Source organism: Podarcis pityusensis, assembly GCF_964106645.2.
Source record: "Podarcis pityusensis genome assembly, chromosome: 6".
Taxonomy (NCBI): domain Eukaryota; kingdom Metazoa; phylum Chordata; class Lepidosauria; order Squamata; family Lacertidae; genus Podarcis; species Podarcis pityusensis.
This window is the reverse complement of record NC_138030.1, coordinates 569,785-584,209: the sequence shown is the minus strand read 5'-3', so window position 1 is coordinate 584,209 and position 14,425 is coordinate 569,785. Positions and strand designations below refer to the sequence as shown.

Below are 14,425 nucleotides of genomic sequence, written 5' to 3'. Positions count from 1 at the left end.
AACCCTGTATCAGGAGGTTTTTTATGTTTGAAGTTTTATTCTGTTTTTAATATTCTGTTGGCAGCCACCCAGAGTAGCTGGGAAAACCCAGCCAGATGGGCGGGGTATAAATATATCATCATCATCATCACTGATAGGTCGAGTTCTTGCCCAGGCGTAAGGGGAATTAAGGAGCCCCTTCTGCAGAAGGAGGTGCTCAAGGGCCCCTCGCAGGTAACCCGCTCCGAGCTTCAGCTTCTAGTTGCAACACCTTGAACTTGACCCAGACTTGCATCAGCAGCTGATGCAACCGGCAGTGCTGCGGCCCTGTCAGCACCGCAGCTCCACGGGCGCACTCTTCGCGGGGGAGAGGGATTTCCAACCTCATTCTAGAATCAAATTATTTTCTGAGCTGCGCCACCCCGGCCGGGATTCGAACTCGCTGCCCCCGGCGACCCGGAGCGCGTCTAGGGTGGCGCGTCTCTCTCTCTCCCCCCCCCCGCCGGCCTGGCAGTGCGCCTGCGCCGCCGCGCCGCGCCCCCCGAGCGGCGCCTGCGCAGTGCTCCCGTCGGGGTGTGTCCGGCGCCTGCGCGCCGCTGGCCGCGGGTCCCGAAGACAAGATGGCGGCGGCGGCTGCCCGGGCGAGGCGGCGGCGGGAGGGCGGCGGAGAGCGGAGAGGCCCCCGGCAGCCCGGCGCCCCGGCCCCAGGTGAGGGCGGCGCGGCGCGGCCCCGGGAGGCGGGGGCGCGCGGGAAGGCGGGGGGCGGGGCGCGCGCGCGCGCGGGGGGCGAGGGAGGAGGGGCCGCCCAGGGCGACGCCGCCGCCATCTTGGAAGGAGACGCGCGCGCGGCCGAGAGGGGCGGGAGCGCGCCTGTGTCGGTGTGCGGCCCCCTCCCTCCCTTCTTCTCCGGGGCGAGGAGCGGCAGCGCCCCCTGGCGGAGGCTCCTCTCGCCCGCCCGGGCCGGGAAGGGAGCGCCCGGGAGCCGCCTCGACGGAGCCGCCGCCGCCTTCCTCCCGCCGGCTCGGCCTCCTCTCCGTCCTGCCCGCCTGCCTCTCTCTGGCTGCTGCGCCGCTGGCCGGGCTGCGCGGGGCGGCCCAGCCCCCGATCCACCCTCCGGGGCCGCCCAGCCAATGGCTTCTCCCCGCCCGCCCCTCCCTCCCTCCCTCCCTCGCTCACCGCCGCCTCGTTGCCTTGCAGCCCCGCAGAGCCCCGCCGCCGGCCCTCGGCCCCAAGGAGACCTGGCCCCGGCGCCCCGCACCGGCCGCGACTAGCCGCCTCCTCCTCCGGCAGCAGCAGCAGCCCAGGATCGTCGCCCTCGCCCTCGCCCTCGTCGCCGACGCAGCTTCGGGTTCCTGGCGGAGCCGCCCCCTGTGGGTATCTCCTCCTCCTCCTCCTCCTCCTCCTGCTGCTGCTCCTCCGCAGCCCACGGACCTTCCTGCGTCTCCCAGGCGGCCGCCCTCCCATTAAAGCGGGGCGCTGCTGTGCGCTGCACCCTCCAGAAGCTCCTCCGGTGTTCTGTTTTTCCTTCTTGCCGGCAGATCCGTGCCCTCCGCTGGTGTCGCAAGGAATGGAGGCTTGGATGCCCCACAAGGGGCGGCTGAGCACCGCAAGCGGCACTCTCCCCACTTTGGGGATCTCCCCGTAGAGTTCAAAGGCATTTGCTGCCCCCAACTAAAGCCTCTTACAGATTTCCCCCGGTGCACAGAGTCGTCCGACACACAAGTCAAGGTGCCTTTGCTGCTTCTCCCAAGGAATCCTGGGTGCTCCGGTTTGGGAAAGGTGCCGGGAGTTCTGTGTTCAAGGCCCCAGTACCCCTTCCAAACAGCAGTTTTCTCAGATTCTGGGAGGAATCCTTCCGTATCCCAAATAATTCCGTGGACTGGTCGGGCTCCAAGCTGCTGCTCCCAGTCCCCATTTCCACACTCCAAATGGCTTCTCAACAGAGCAGAAAGCAGGAATGTTTCTCTGCCGTTGCCGCTTCTAAGCTGTAAGCTCCTTGGGGGCACGGCCTGGATTTTCAAAACATTTCAGACTCTTACCATACTATGGGCCATGTACAATACCAGGTAGCTGTGCCCTAGTGGCAGTTCAGCCTTGTGAATAAGCCTTCAAAAGTTACGAGCTTTCTAAATAAAGACATTCTGGCTTGCTGGGACGTAGCAGAGGAGGGACTGAGACCTGCATTTCCCTGCTGTGTTTCTGTGCAGGCGGCAGAGGGAGGCTTTCATCCATTAGCAGCCCCCGTGGTTCCTTTGCTGGGCACAAAGGAGGGCTGAGTGCCGGCCTTGCCCCTCTTCAATTGCCACACTCCTTTGCCCACATACAGTTTCTTTTCACCTATGTCTTCCGGGCAAGTTCTTAAATACAGTTATGCTAATCCCTTTGGGGGCTAAAGGAGCAGGGGGTTCTGGGTGTTCATTGGCATAATTCCCTCTGTATCCTGGGGCCCAGGGGTATAACAGACTTGGGCACAAAGAGTCCTGGCTGGCGGAATATGGTTGGCGTTAGATATGTGATCAGACGAAACCTTATTATGTGCTTAGGCAGCCCAAGGGTGTCCTCTGGCCACAGCTCCTGTCACTCCTGACCGTTGGCCTTGCTGCCTGAGGCTGCTGGGGGTTGGAGTCTACAGCAGGTTCGCCACCCTGATTCAGCCCCTCATGCACAATGCTCTGTTCTGACTGTTAAACTTGGAGTGAGTTGATGGGAGGGGGCAAACAAGAGAGCATAAGGTCACCAATGGTGCAGATAGCCTGATGAAGCTGCCCACCCCCTCTCCCCGCCCAACGCGGGCTTGCCTGTGTCTTAAGTTGAATCATCACCTAACTGCCTGAGCAGGTGTCTTGCGCAACCAAGCAGAGCTATTGAGGTCGCCTGGAGATCTGTAGTGGAACTCCTGAGAGCCAGTGTGGTGTAGTGGTTAAGAGCGGTAGTCTCATAATCTGGGGAACCGGGTTCGCGTCTCCGCTCCTCCACCTGCAGCTGCTGGGTGACCTTGCGCTGGTCACACTTCTCTGAAGTCTCTCAGCCCCACTCACCTCACAGAGTGTTTGTTGTGGGGGAGGAAGGGAAAGGAGAATGTTAGCCGCTTTGAGACTCCTTAAAGGGAGTGAAAGGCGGGATATCAAATCCAAACTCTTCTTCTCTTCTTCCTACTCTGTTCTGCTACAACCAGGCTTCAAGAGCAGGCAAGTTCAAAGGGGAGCCCAGCTGGTAGCCATGCTGAGTCATTTTCTTTTGCTGTTTGGACAGCAAAAGCGGGCTCCCTGGGATGCACCCCTGAAGGACTCCTGCTCCCTCTCAGACTGAGCCTAGTGTCATACAGGCAAGGCAGATGCAGACAGCCCACCCGCCTGCCCTCGTGCGCTGCAGTGCACACTCACGCCTTGCAGTGTGCGCACAGTCTGGCTGGTGTTCCTGGAGCGTGGCATAAAACGATCAAAAGCTCTCAAGGCTTCCAAGAGAACTTTTCCCCTGTGCCTCCACATTGGGTTGGCCCCAGCCCAGGACTCCATAGAAAGGATTCTGTGGAGAAGATGCTATCTTGGCGATGCCTTAACAATAGGGAAAGGAGTCAGGGTTGGCGTGGCACGCAGGGCTCTGCAGCTCCTGCTCCAGCAGAATTCGGCAGCAGAGTGAATGGGCAGGAAGCGCATCCCCAAGGGAGATGGCCTGGGGAGGGCTGGCTGGCACCTCTCTTGATCTCCACCACATCATTGCGTGGGGCTCTGTGCCCAACAGGCACCCTCTTGGTTGCTCATCCTGGCTTGTGCACAAATAGCCAGCCTACAGGCAGGGGGGTTTGCGGCCCAGAAGCTATAACTAGGGTGTCCCCTCCCCTTTGTACTAGTTGTCCTATTGGTCATGAATGACCCTGCTGCCCTCCAGATGCGCTAACAGCCATCTTGGCTGGGGCTGATGGGAGCTGGAGTCCAGTGTCATCCAAAGGACCAGAGTTTAGCTAGCTTAGTCTGCAGGGTCTGGGCAAATAAATGCTCTTGTGGGTTTTTTGGTGTTCCCTCTCTTTGGGGTGCATGTGAGGTTTGCCTTTGGACCCCCAAAACTCAGGTGTGTCTGCCTGTTTTGCCAGGCAGGCCCAAGAGGGCTGTGCATGCAAGAGCTCTTCTGGTCTGAACTAGCGGCTGTGCGAACAGGGCATTTTGTGACAGCGTTTCCTTCTGTCTCCTCCAGTGCAAATGGTGAGAAATGGCCCATGAGAACCACGGCAGCTCTGGGGAAGAAGCTGCTCTGATGAGCCACTCTCCCAGCACCTCCCACCAGAACCAGCCCAGCTCCCCCAAACCTGCCCGGCAGGTCCAGGATTTGCCAGGTACTTGTTGTGTTTTTGAATTAATTTTCATTCACTTTTTACAATAAAACATTATAAAAAATACTAATTGCATATCCATATAAAGAGATTCCTTCAAATCTTGGGACTTCCACCCACCCCTTCCCTGGAGTCCCATTCTGATCATATAACGCTTCATCTTCTCCAAACTTTCTTATATCAATCTGTATTTTCCATGATGATTGTTACACTACAAGTGAAATCAAAATCCTGCCCATGTTTCCATCTGTTTACAGTGGCCTCTGATTTGCCAGGTTCTTGTTGGCTGTTAGGAGAGCCCTGCGTGGCACAGGGTTGGGGAGGGGGGCAGAAAGCAGGAAGGAAGCTGCATGTGGACGCCCACCCCCCGCTCCCCCAGCCAAGCCTTTCTGACCCATGGCTCTAGGGATGCAGCCTGTGCTGGATGGGGTAGCACTCCCCATTGCGAGGACACAAGTTTGCCGCTTGGGTGTGCTCCAGGATTGAGCCCTCGGGTCTGTGCTGCAGCCAGGAGCGCATGTGCACAGTTGAAGCCAGGCTGCCGGCTGCCCTTGTTCCTTGAGGTGCCTGATTCGGCCACCGCGAGACACGCCTTTGTGGCGTCCCTTTTGGATTGCTATAACGCGCTCCATGTGGGGCTGCCTTTGAAAAGGGCTCAGAAATGTCCAACTGGCTCAAAGAGCTGCAACCAGATTGCTGGCCAGGGCTGGTTATAGGGAGCAGACGACTCCCTTGCTAGACAGAACCACGGGCCTGTTTCCAGGCACAATTCAAAGTGCTCATTATGACCTATCAAGCCCTGCATGGCTTTGGTCCAGGCCAGCTGAAAGACTTTATTCTCCCATATGAACCTGCCTGGGACCCAGGATCTTCAGGAGAGGCCACTTCTCTCAGTTCCCCCTGGGTGGGGACACGGAAGGGGGCCTTCTCCGTGGCGACTGATCCAAGATTCTGGGACTCCCTCCCTGGAGAAGCTAGACTCTTTGCTGTCCTTCTCTGCAGGGAGGTGAAGACCTCCTTGTTCCAAAAGGCTTTGGGGGACTGCCTGCTTTTTAATGAAAGGCCTGGTGCCATGCTGTTTTTATCGCAATTATTTGTACGTTTTAAACAGATTTCATGCGCGTATATAGTTCTGTTAATGTTTAATTGTTTTTCATTTATTGCTTTTTTGGTTTTTAGCGATTCTTGTTTTTTTATCTGTAAGCAGCCTTGAGTCTCGGGGTATAAATGAATATCTAACAAATAGTGATAACAGCTCTTCTGCTGTCCCTCAGATGAGCTGGTGCAGGCCGGCTGGGAGAAGTGCTGGAGCAAGCGGGAGAGCCGCCCCTACTACTTCAACCGCTTCACCAACCAGTCGCTCTGGGAGATGCCGCTTTTGGGGCAGCACGATGTCATTGTGAGTTGGCTGTTGAGCGAGCAAGCGGGCGGAGAGGGGAGTCCGCAGCCAGCGGGAGGCCTGGCCGCCTGGAGGCTTTCGAGAAAGGAGAGCTGCCTGCATGGGGGGGGGTGTGGAGGGCTCCTGGTGGCCTAACTATTCTCTTTCTGGGCTTTCTAGTCTGACCCTCTGGGCCTGAACGCCACCCCGATGCCTGCAGAAGGGGCAGTTGGCGATGCGGCGGCTGCAGCTACTGCTGCCACTGCTGCTGCTGCCGCCGCAGCCACTTCTGAAAACAAGATGCGAAAGCGGAGACTCTCTGAGGAGGTTCAGCCCAGCGGCAACAGCGTGAAGAAGCCCAAGGTAGGCCTGGTGGGCACTGAAGGCTCCCCAGGTGTGGGAGGAGTTTGCCTTTGGGGAGTCAGTGCAGAGGCTTAAAGCAGATTCCCACTTGGCCAGACTTCTCTTCAGAAATGCATCACCGGGCAGAGTCCACAAGGGCCTCCATTAACACACAGCCCGTAAAGGAAAAGGGCATCATCCTGGCTGTTGATACTCCCGGCAGCCCCCTCCTGACACCCCAGGACCTCCCCCCCCCAATGCAAGCTTCCAAGTCCATGGAAACACTTACTCAACCCAAGGCTTTTTGCTGTACACGCAGAGCCCTCCCTGCATCTTATCTGGAGCTGCTTTTCATGGCTCCTCCTAAACCGGTTCCTGCCAGTTTTGTGCCAGGCCGCAGGGCTGCTTCTGTTTCTTGCAGAAACTTCTGGAGAAACTTCCTTGCAGAAACTTGCAGAGCCTTTCAGAGCAGAGGGAACCAGGCCAAATGGGTGTGGCATGTTCCCCGGAAACTGGGGCTGGCTGGCTGGCTGTTCAACTTCTTGGCAGGAAGCAGCTGTCTGCAGACACGTCTCCCTGTGGGTTGAAGTCGTCAGGGGCAACTGGGCATCCCTGGCGTGAGCACCTCCTCTTCTTAATATTTATTGGTATCCAAATTGACCGGGTGCCTTTCTGCTCCCTTCTTGTCCTGCCCTTATCTTATTCCTTGTGGGAGGAGCCAAGAGAGCTCTGGTAGCAATTTTGATTCAGTTCCGTCCCTCGCAATAAGAGGAGAGATGGGTGTTGCCCTGGCCAGCCTGGCCTTGGCGCTGCGCCCTCTCCCAAGGTGACCTGGTGTTTCTCACTTTCAGGTGGATGTCCCGGCAAACGCCCCTACTCAGCCAACACCCAACTCCTCCAACGCCCCTGGGGCGGCTCTGCTGAAGATGTTTGGTGTCTCTCCTGAAGACAAGCAGGCGGCCCTTTTGCGACCCACCGAGTGAGTCGCGTCCGCCTGCTCTGCCCCCGGAGGGGACTGGCGTGTAGGTGGGCTCTGGGCAAGGGACGTGGGTGCTTCTGAGCCCCCCCACAGCGAGCGGGCAGTTCACAGCCTGCTGTTCTCCCCCCGCAGAGTGTACTGGGACTTGGACATCCAGACCAACGCCGTGATCAAGCAGAGGGCGCCCTCGGAGGTGCTGAGTCCCCACCCGGAAGTGGAGCTCCTCCGGTCCCAGCTGATGCTGAAGCTGCGCCAGCATTACCGGGAGCTCTGCCAGCAGCGAGAGGGTGAGTTCTGCCTGCAAGCTTCCCGCCCCCTTTCCCCTGGACGCCTGCCTCGTGCTGGGCGCTTCTTCCCAGAGCCCACAGCCTGCCTGCCTCCCTCCCCTCCCCAGGGATCGAACCTCCGCGGGAATCCTTCAACCGCTGGATGCTGGAGCGGAAGGTGGTGGACAGAGGGACGGATCCTTTGCTGCCGAGCAACTGTGAACCGGTCGTGTCTCCTTCCATGTTCAGAGAAATCATGAATGACATTCCCATCAGGTACTGCTGGCAGGTGGTGCTCCTAAGGTGGGCGGGAGGAGGAGGGTCCCTGGGAGTCTCCTCCAAATTCTTTGTTACGCAAAGGCCAGTTGCTGAAAATCGAAGGAGGGGAGAGTTGCTGTTTTGCTCAGCTCCTGCATCTAGGCCCGGTGGGCCGTTGGCCTGATCCAGTTGGCTCTACTTGGGGCATTTGTGCTCAGGGGTTCCCTGCCCCTGTCTTCGCAGCAGTGGCTCTCTGGGGTTGGACTCCGATGGACTCTCCTTCCTCGGAGGTCTTCATGGAGAGGCTGGGTGGCCCCGTGCCTGGGATTCTTTAGCTGTTGTTCCTGCGTTGCAGGGGTTGGGCTAGATGACCCTTGGGGTCCCTTCCAGCTCTCCAATTCTGTGATTCCACCTTCTTACCTGTCCTGCAGATTGTCCCGCATCAAGTTCCGGGAGGAAGCCAAGCGGCTGCTCTTCAAATACGCTGAGGCTGCAAAGAGGCTCATTGAGTCCAGGTGGGAACTTTGGCATTTCTGTCCTTGTTGTCGCTCGGGGAGTATGAAGCTCAAGAGGGCAAGAGGGGGCGGGGGGGCAGGGGTCTGGCGGGCTTGCAAAAATCAGTGCAAAATGGGCGAGGCTGTGTGTGTGTGTGAAGGAAAGCAAGTAGCGTGATTAAAAGGAAGGAGAGTCAGGCCACTCACCAGCAACTGTGCGGTGGAGGAAGGTCGCAAGGAAAAGGGAAGTAGCCAAAAGGCGGAGCACTGAGAGAGAGTTTAAAGCTGTTGCTGAGTCCTTGTTCAGTTTTAAAGGCAGAGAGAAGAGTTAGGTGCTCTGTTGGCCACGGGGTTCAGCCATGTTGCTCTCTGTGTGCCGCAGGAGCGCCTCCCCAGACAGCAGGAAGGTGGTGAAGTGGAACGTGGAGGACACCTTCAGCTGGCTGCGACGGGACCACTCCGCCTCAAAGGAAGACTACATGGTCAGTTGCCTTTTGCAGGGGCAGAGCCCCCTCTGGGTATGTGTGTCCCCCTGTCTGCACCTGGGGGCACTCCAGCATGTGTAACAGGCCTCCCCCCCCCCAGGACCGCCTGGAGCACCTGCGCAAGCAGTGCGGGCCCCACGTGTCGGCAGCAGCCAAGGACTCGGTGGAGGGTATTTGCAGTAAGATCTACCACATCTCTCTGGAGTACGTCAAGCGCATTCGTGAGAAGCACCTGGCCATCCTCAAGGAGCACAACATCTCTGGTAGGCGCAAGCAAGAGGAAACGTGAGCCCGGGTGCTGTTGTCGTCAAGAGCGTTGGATTCAAATTCTGTATTTGGCCCTGAAACTCACCGGGAGAGCCATGTGTGCCCCCTTGCGCTCCTTGGTGGTATAAACAATAACAGCAAATCGGTCCTAGATCAATCAGCCGCTTACCCTGGCTGAGGCTGCAGACTCCCGGCCGCTTTTTGTGTTGGGGGGAACTGGGTCAGGGGCTCTTGGACTGGGATGGGAGCTGCCCCTTGCCCTGCTTCCGCCAGCCGGCGTGGGCGTGGCCTGGGTGGCACTAACTCCTCCCCTCAACCTACAGCCGAGGCAGAGACTCCAGAGGTGCAGGACCGGCTCGTCTACTGCTACCCGGTGAGGCTGGCCGCCCCTTCCCCCCCGCTGCCAAACGTGGAGATCCACGTGGAGAACAACGTGGTGTGCGTCCGCTACAAGGGAGAGATGGTGAAAGTCAGCCGCAGCTACTTCAGCAAGCTGGTAGGTGGCAGCAGGGAGAGGAGAGTGAGATGGGGGGGGGGGCAGGGCCAGGGTCAGGCCACTCACCCACACCCCTTGCATCCCGGCATCACCTTCTCCCCCTCTGCTCTTCCTCAGTGGCTGCTTTATCGGTACAGCTGCATTGACGACTCGGCCTTTGAGCGCTTCCTGCCGAGAGTGTGGTGCCTCCTCCGCAGATACCAGGTATGCCCTGCCCTGCTGAGCTTGGGCTGATGGGGGCAGGTGGGGGGCTGTCTCTCCAGGCTGGTGGGCCAGGTGTCCCCTCAGTCGGCTGAGGAGCTTCCCTGGGCAGATGCCTGTGACCCTGGCGAGACCACTGGGCCCTGGGCTCTTGCGGGGCTTAGGGGCTCGGAGCAGGTGGCTCGGGGTTTCACTTTAAGGGTATCCAGTAATGAACACTCCTTTGCTCTCCCCCCAGATGATGTTTGGCACCGGGCTCTACGAGGGGACCGGCCTGCAGGGGGCGCTCCCGGTGCACATCTTCGAAGCCCTGCACAAGCTCTTTGGCGTGAGCTTTGAGTGCTTTGCCTCCCCCTTGAACTGCTACTTCAAGCAGTATTGCTCGGCCTTTCTGGACACAGACGGCTACTTTGGCTCGAGGGGGTGAGTGCCAGAAGGCTGCTGGCGGGAGCCCAAAGAGGCTTGGGGTGCCCTAAGGGGGAGAGGAGGAGGAGGAGGAGGAAGGACAGACGGGCCCCTGCCTGCTGTGTTAGACTGAGGTCGCCCGTGGCTTTGGTTGTGGGTTCGGGGGTTGGGTATACCTTCCCCCAAGTTCTTTCTGCCTCCCCTTCCCTCACGGGCTCTGCTGCATCTTTCTCCTTCAGTCCCTGCCTGGATTTCTTCCCCATCAGTGGCTCGTTTGAGGCAAACCCTCCGTTCTGTGAGGAGCTGATGGATGCCATGGTGTCCCACTTTGAGGTATGCTCCCCCCTTGGGGGTGTTGCTTTGCTACAAGGTCACATCGCCTCCCTGGTCCATCCTTCTTGCTTCACTGTCGGGTGGGGTCTTCCTTTCTCCCCCTGCCCTGCCCCACACATCTGGAGCGCCACTCGCCCCTTGCCCACGAGGCTGAGGGTGCTTGTTCTTCTCCGCTGCCTTAGAAGCTGCTGGAGGCCTCCAATGAGCCCCTGTCCTTCATCGTCTTCATCCCAGAGTGGCGGGATCCTCCCACGCCAGCCCTCACGCGCATGGAGCAGAGCCGGTTCAAGCGCCACCAGCTCATCCTGCCCGCCTTTGACCACGAGTATCGCAGCGGCTCCCAGCATGTCTGCAAAAAGTAAGCTGAGAATCCCAAGCCTGCCCCTTCTTTCTCCCCTGCCCCCGTCACCCGGATGCGGTGAGCGATCAGAGAACAAAAAGGAATGCAATCTCTTTAGCAGAAGAAATGCAAGCCGGCAGTAGAGGATCTGAAAAGAATTCCAGGAGCGCATTGCTAAAAACGTAGAAGACCAGCAACAAAACAAACCTTTAAATACCTTAGTAGCAGGAGGCTCGTCAAGGAGGCAGTTTAGACCTTTGGAAGAAAGGCCACTGAAGGGGGCAGAAGTAGATTGCAGAGAAGCGTTCTTTACACCTGTCTTCCCTGCCGAATCTGCAGGCCCGACTCCTGCGCCTGAGCCTAACCTTCACAGCAAGGGAGTCGTGAGTCAGGATATGGATGGTGGCAGAGAGTTCTTAACTCAAGTGTGAAATCGCTGCTCTTCTAACAACTATGTAACTTGTCCCCTAAGATTGGCCTCTGTGGCCGAGGACTAATGAGTTACCAATGCCACACCTTTTTTAAAGGGGTTGCAAAGAGGGGGAATCTGGTAAATTAGGTTAGCTTTACATCTGTTCTGGAGAATCTGGTGGAAAACGTTAAAGGTAGAATTGCCAAGCATACAGAAGAACAAGCCTTGCTGAAGAAGAATGAGCATGGCTTCTCCATGGGCAAGTCTGCTCTCACTAACCTATTGGAATCGTTCAAAACTGTCAACAGGTCTGTAAACAGAGGCGATCCAGTTGGCACAGTGTACTTGCACTTTGAGGAAGCTTTTGACAAAGTGCCTCTTTGCTAATAGTTGATGTTGTTATTTTACTTATATCCTGCCTATCTCGCTGGGTTTCCCCAGCCACTCTGGGCGGCTCTCAACAGAATTAAAAGCACAATAAAACACCCTACATTAGAAACTTCCCTAAACAGGGCTTAGAAGTCATAGAATACCAGGCAAAGTCAGCTTGTGGATCAGGAACTTGTTAACCCACAGAAAGCGGAGAGCGGGGGATTTTGAGCGCCCTTCCAAGCTGCAGGCTATTATAGCAAATGTGGGCTCTGTTCAGGGGTGCTTCACCCCGCAGCTCTTCTCTTCCCTGAGGTGAAGGTGGTGGCTGCCCCCGCCAGTTGGCCACCGACAGAAGGAGGCGCCCCCTGTCTGGTCTGGCCATCTCTCTTCCAGCCTTGTCACCTGAGATCCCTTTGACAGCAGGTTTCAGGGACTGAACTGGATGTTCTCCATGCAGAACGCGGAGGAGCGAATCTGTGAGGCCAAGCTGCATCTCCCACCATCCTTGGCTGTTGGCCGGGGCTGATGGGAACTGGAGTCCAGCTCTGTGTCCCTGTTCAGTTGCTGCATTATGACCCGGCCCTCGTCTCCCCCAAGGGGCAGCTCTGACCGCCTGTCTTCTCTTCCAGGGAGGAGATGTACTACAAAGCTGTGCACAACACCGCTGTCCTCTTCCTGCAAAACAACTCCGGCTTCGCCAAGTGGGAGCCCAACGCAGAGCGACTGCAGGAGCTCGTCACGGCCTATAAGCACTCGGGGCGGACCCTGGCTTCGTCTGCCTCCTCCTCCTCCTCCTCGTCTTCCTCTTCAGCTTCAGAGAAGGAGCGAGAGACAGTTCAGGACCAGAGCACCAGCCGGGAGACCACCCCGAACTAGCGCACTCATGGCTGGGCTGACGGGCAGCGGCGGTGGGAGAGGACTCTGCTCCCAAGGGAGGGCGAGGGGGCTGGCCCCACAGTGCTGGAGGCGGGGATCAGCTCCTCCGCAACGTCTGCCTTCCTCTCCAGCCCCGCAGGCCCTTCCTCCTCCCTCCCTGGGGGGCGTTCCCCCGCCCCCGTATGCTCCACGCAGCGGCAGGACCGGCTCCTGGCCTCCTTGAGGTGTCCTGGGCGAGGAGGTGCCTGCCGCCCACGTCGTAGCTCCCCCACGGATCCCACGGGGCAGGTGGGACGGACAGCGGGGTGAGGGTCTGGCTGTTGGAGGCCAAGGGGTGGCCCAGTGCTGCAGCCGGACGTGGGCAGTCTTCCGCGAGGGGAAAGGAGCACGAACAGAGGGAAGCTGGCGGCGCCGTGCCCTGCGGTGTCCTTTGCGCTGCTCCAGCCGTGTGTCTATACTGTAAATACATGTCCGTGTGGCGACTCCGCGCGCCGAAAGGCCATGCCGCCTCCTCCTCCCCTCTCTCCTTCCCCAGCTGTACCAGTTGCGTGTTTTCACCGAAGCTGTTTACTGTAACCTGTGGGGCAAGGCCGCCCCGCTTTGTGTGTGTACAGAGGTCTTGGCTGCCATTTTTGTAGTCGTCGCAGTTTTTATCCGAGGCTCCGGGCTTCCTTGGAGACCAGCAGAGGGGTTTTGTGTTTTTTAAAGGATTTTAATTTAACAGTGCTAACCGTTTTATTACTTTTATCAAAAGAGCAAAGGAAAAGTCTATTTTTGATTTTGTTTCCCAGTTCTTAGGAACATTAAAACCAGCATTACGGTGCCCCCCCAGGCCTTGGCTGCTTTTCCTATGTTAGGTTGAGTTCGGGAAAGGTAGCTCACAAGGTGCTGATCCTGTAGAGTTGAAACCACGGGAAGCTTGGAAGCGGTAAAGGTGTCTCTTGTGCCTGCTAGATGAGAGGACAAGTTGTGTGTTTGTGTGCGTAAAAGAGGGGGGGTGTACCTCTTGTTCTTCCTGCTCTTCCTGCTCAGCTGACGTGCAGGAGTTGCCTTGATGCTCCAGAAAAGACAAGGGTGTGTGGATGTTGGTGTAACTGACACTAGCATCCCAAGTGGCTGAATACACAACATCTCTTTCGGTCCAGAGACCAGGATCTCTTTCACATGCAAAGGTTGTTCATGTCTCCTCCTCTGCTCAGCTTCTGCACCACAGCAATACCTTTGGGAAGGTTTTGTTTTGTTTTTTGCTTGAACCATTGAAACCTGTTAGTGGGCAGCCACTCGAGCCCTGCTTGGCCATGGCTAGACGGAAGACTTGTTGACTGCAAACACAATCCAGGCCTGCAATGATTTTGAGAGCAAATGTCAAGCTCTGGGCTTTGTGACAGTCTTAAGCAGTCGGGTGCTTCCCTCTGAGGCACGCCCTGGCTCCTGGCGTGCTTTTGCAAGGCGGCAAACTCTTCTTTTCAGCCAGCTGCTCCCTGGATATGAAAGAACCCTGCCTCTCCCCCCCCCCCCCAAATGGGCTGGAAATAGCATCCTGGCTGCCCCAGAAGTCCTTCAGGGCAGGGGGGTTTTAAAGCCTCCCCTCCCACCCCTGTCACTTTGGTGTAGTCCTAGTATCATAGAATCGTGGAGTTGGGTCTCTGAGGGTCATCTAGCCCAACCCCCTGCAAGGCAGGAATCTCAACTCAAGCATCAAGACAGATGGCCATCCAACTTCTGCTTTATTTTTATTTTTCTTAATAGTTTTTATTAAACTTTACATTTTTATATTCAACACAATCATCATCCTTACAAAAAACCATATGCAAATCCCAGTTTCCCCCCAACCACTGTCTTCCCTCAACTTCCTCTTCTGGTTCTCTAAATATTTGTTTCTTCAGCTTATTTTGTTCTACCTTAATTTGTAATCTTTTAGCTAAATATCGTTGCATTCACATCATTTTTATACTGTATTTCCCAAATTACATCTTATGCTTTATTATTTTCCCAATTATTGCCTCTTAACTTTTATGCTTGTTTTCTTAATTGTGAGTGCTTAGTCAAACCCTGCTAGTGAGTCTACTTCTTTACAGTGTTTCGGTAGGTACATCATAAATGGTTCCCAGTCTTTTTTAAAATCTCTATTGTCTTTGTCTATTGTTTTCTAGTAAGCTTCGCCATTTCAGCATAATCCATCAGTTTTACTTGCCATTCTTCTTTCATATCTTGT

General features: G+C 56.8%; 1 protein-coding gene across 2 annotated transcripts; it reads left to right on the top strand.

Annotated features, from left to right (window-relative positions):
* The first annotated feature begins 1,196 nt into the window (after positions 1 to 1,196).
* Positions 1,197 to 13,041, top strand: PCIF1 (phosphorylated CTD interacting factor 1). Of its 2 annotated transcripts, none has more exons than XM_081011167.1 (16): positions 1,197 to 1,349; positions 4,171 to 4,309; positions 5,581 to 5,705; positions 5,865 to 6,047; positions 6,878 to 7,005; positions 7,138 to 7,292; positions 7,400 to 7,547; positions 7,961 to 8,044; positions 8,406 to 8,505; positions 8,609 to 8,771; positions 9,099 to 9,271; positions 9,389 to 9,475; positions 9,711 to 9,895; positions 10,117 to 10,210; positions 10,393 to 10,568; positions 11,964 to 13,041. In XM_081011167.1, the coding sequence occupies exons 2-16, from the start codon at positions 4,186 to 4,188 to the stop codon at positions 12,208 to 12,210; spliced, it is 2,172 nt and encodes a 723-aa protein (XP_080867293.1). In that variant the 5' UTR covers positions 1,197 to 1,349; positions 4,171 to 4,185; the 3' UTR covers positions 12,211 to 13,041. The 2 variants fall into 2 exon arrangements, with proteins under 2 accessions (XP_080867293.1, XP_080867294.1); XM_081011168.1 differs by lacking the exon at positions 1,197 to 1,349 and adding an exon at positions 1,464 to 1,707.
* The last annotated feature ends 1,384 nt before the right edge of the window (positions 13,042 to 14,425 follow it).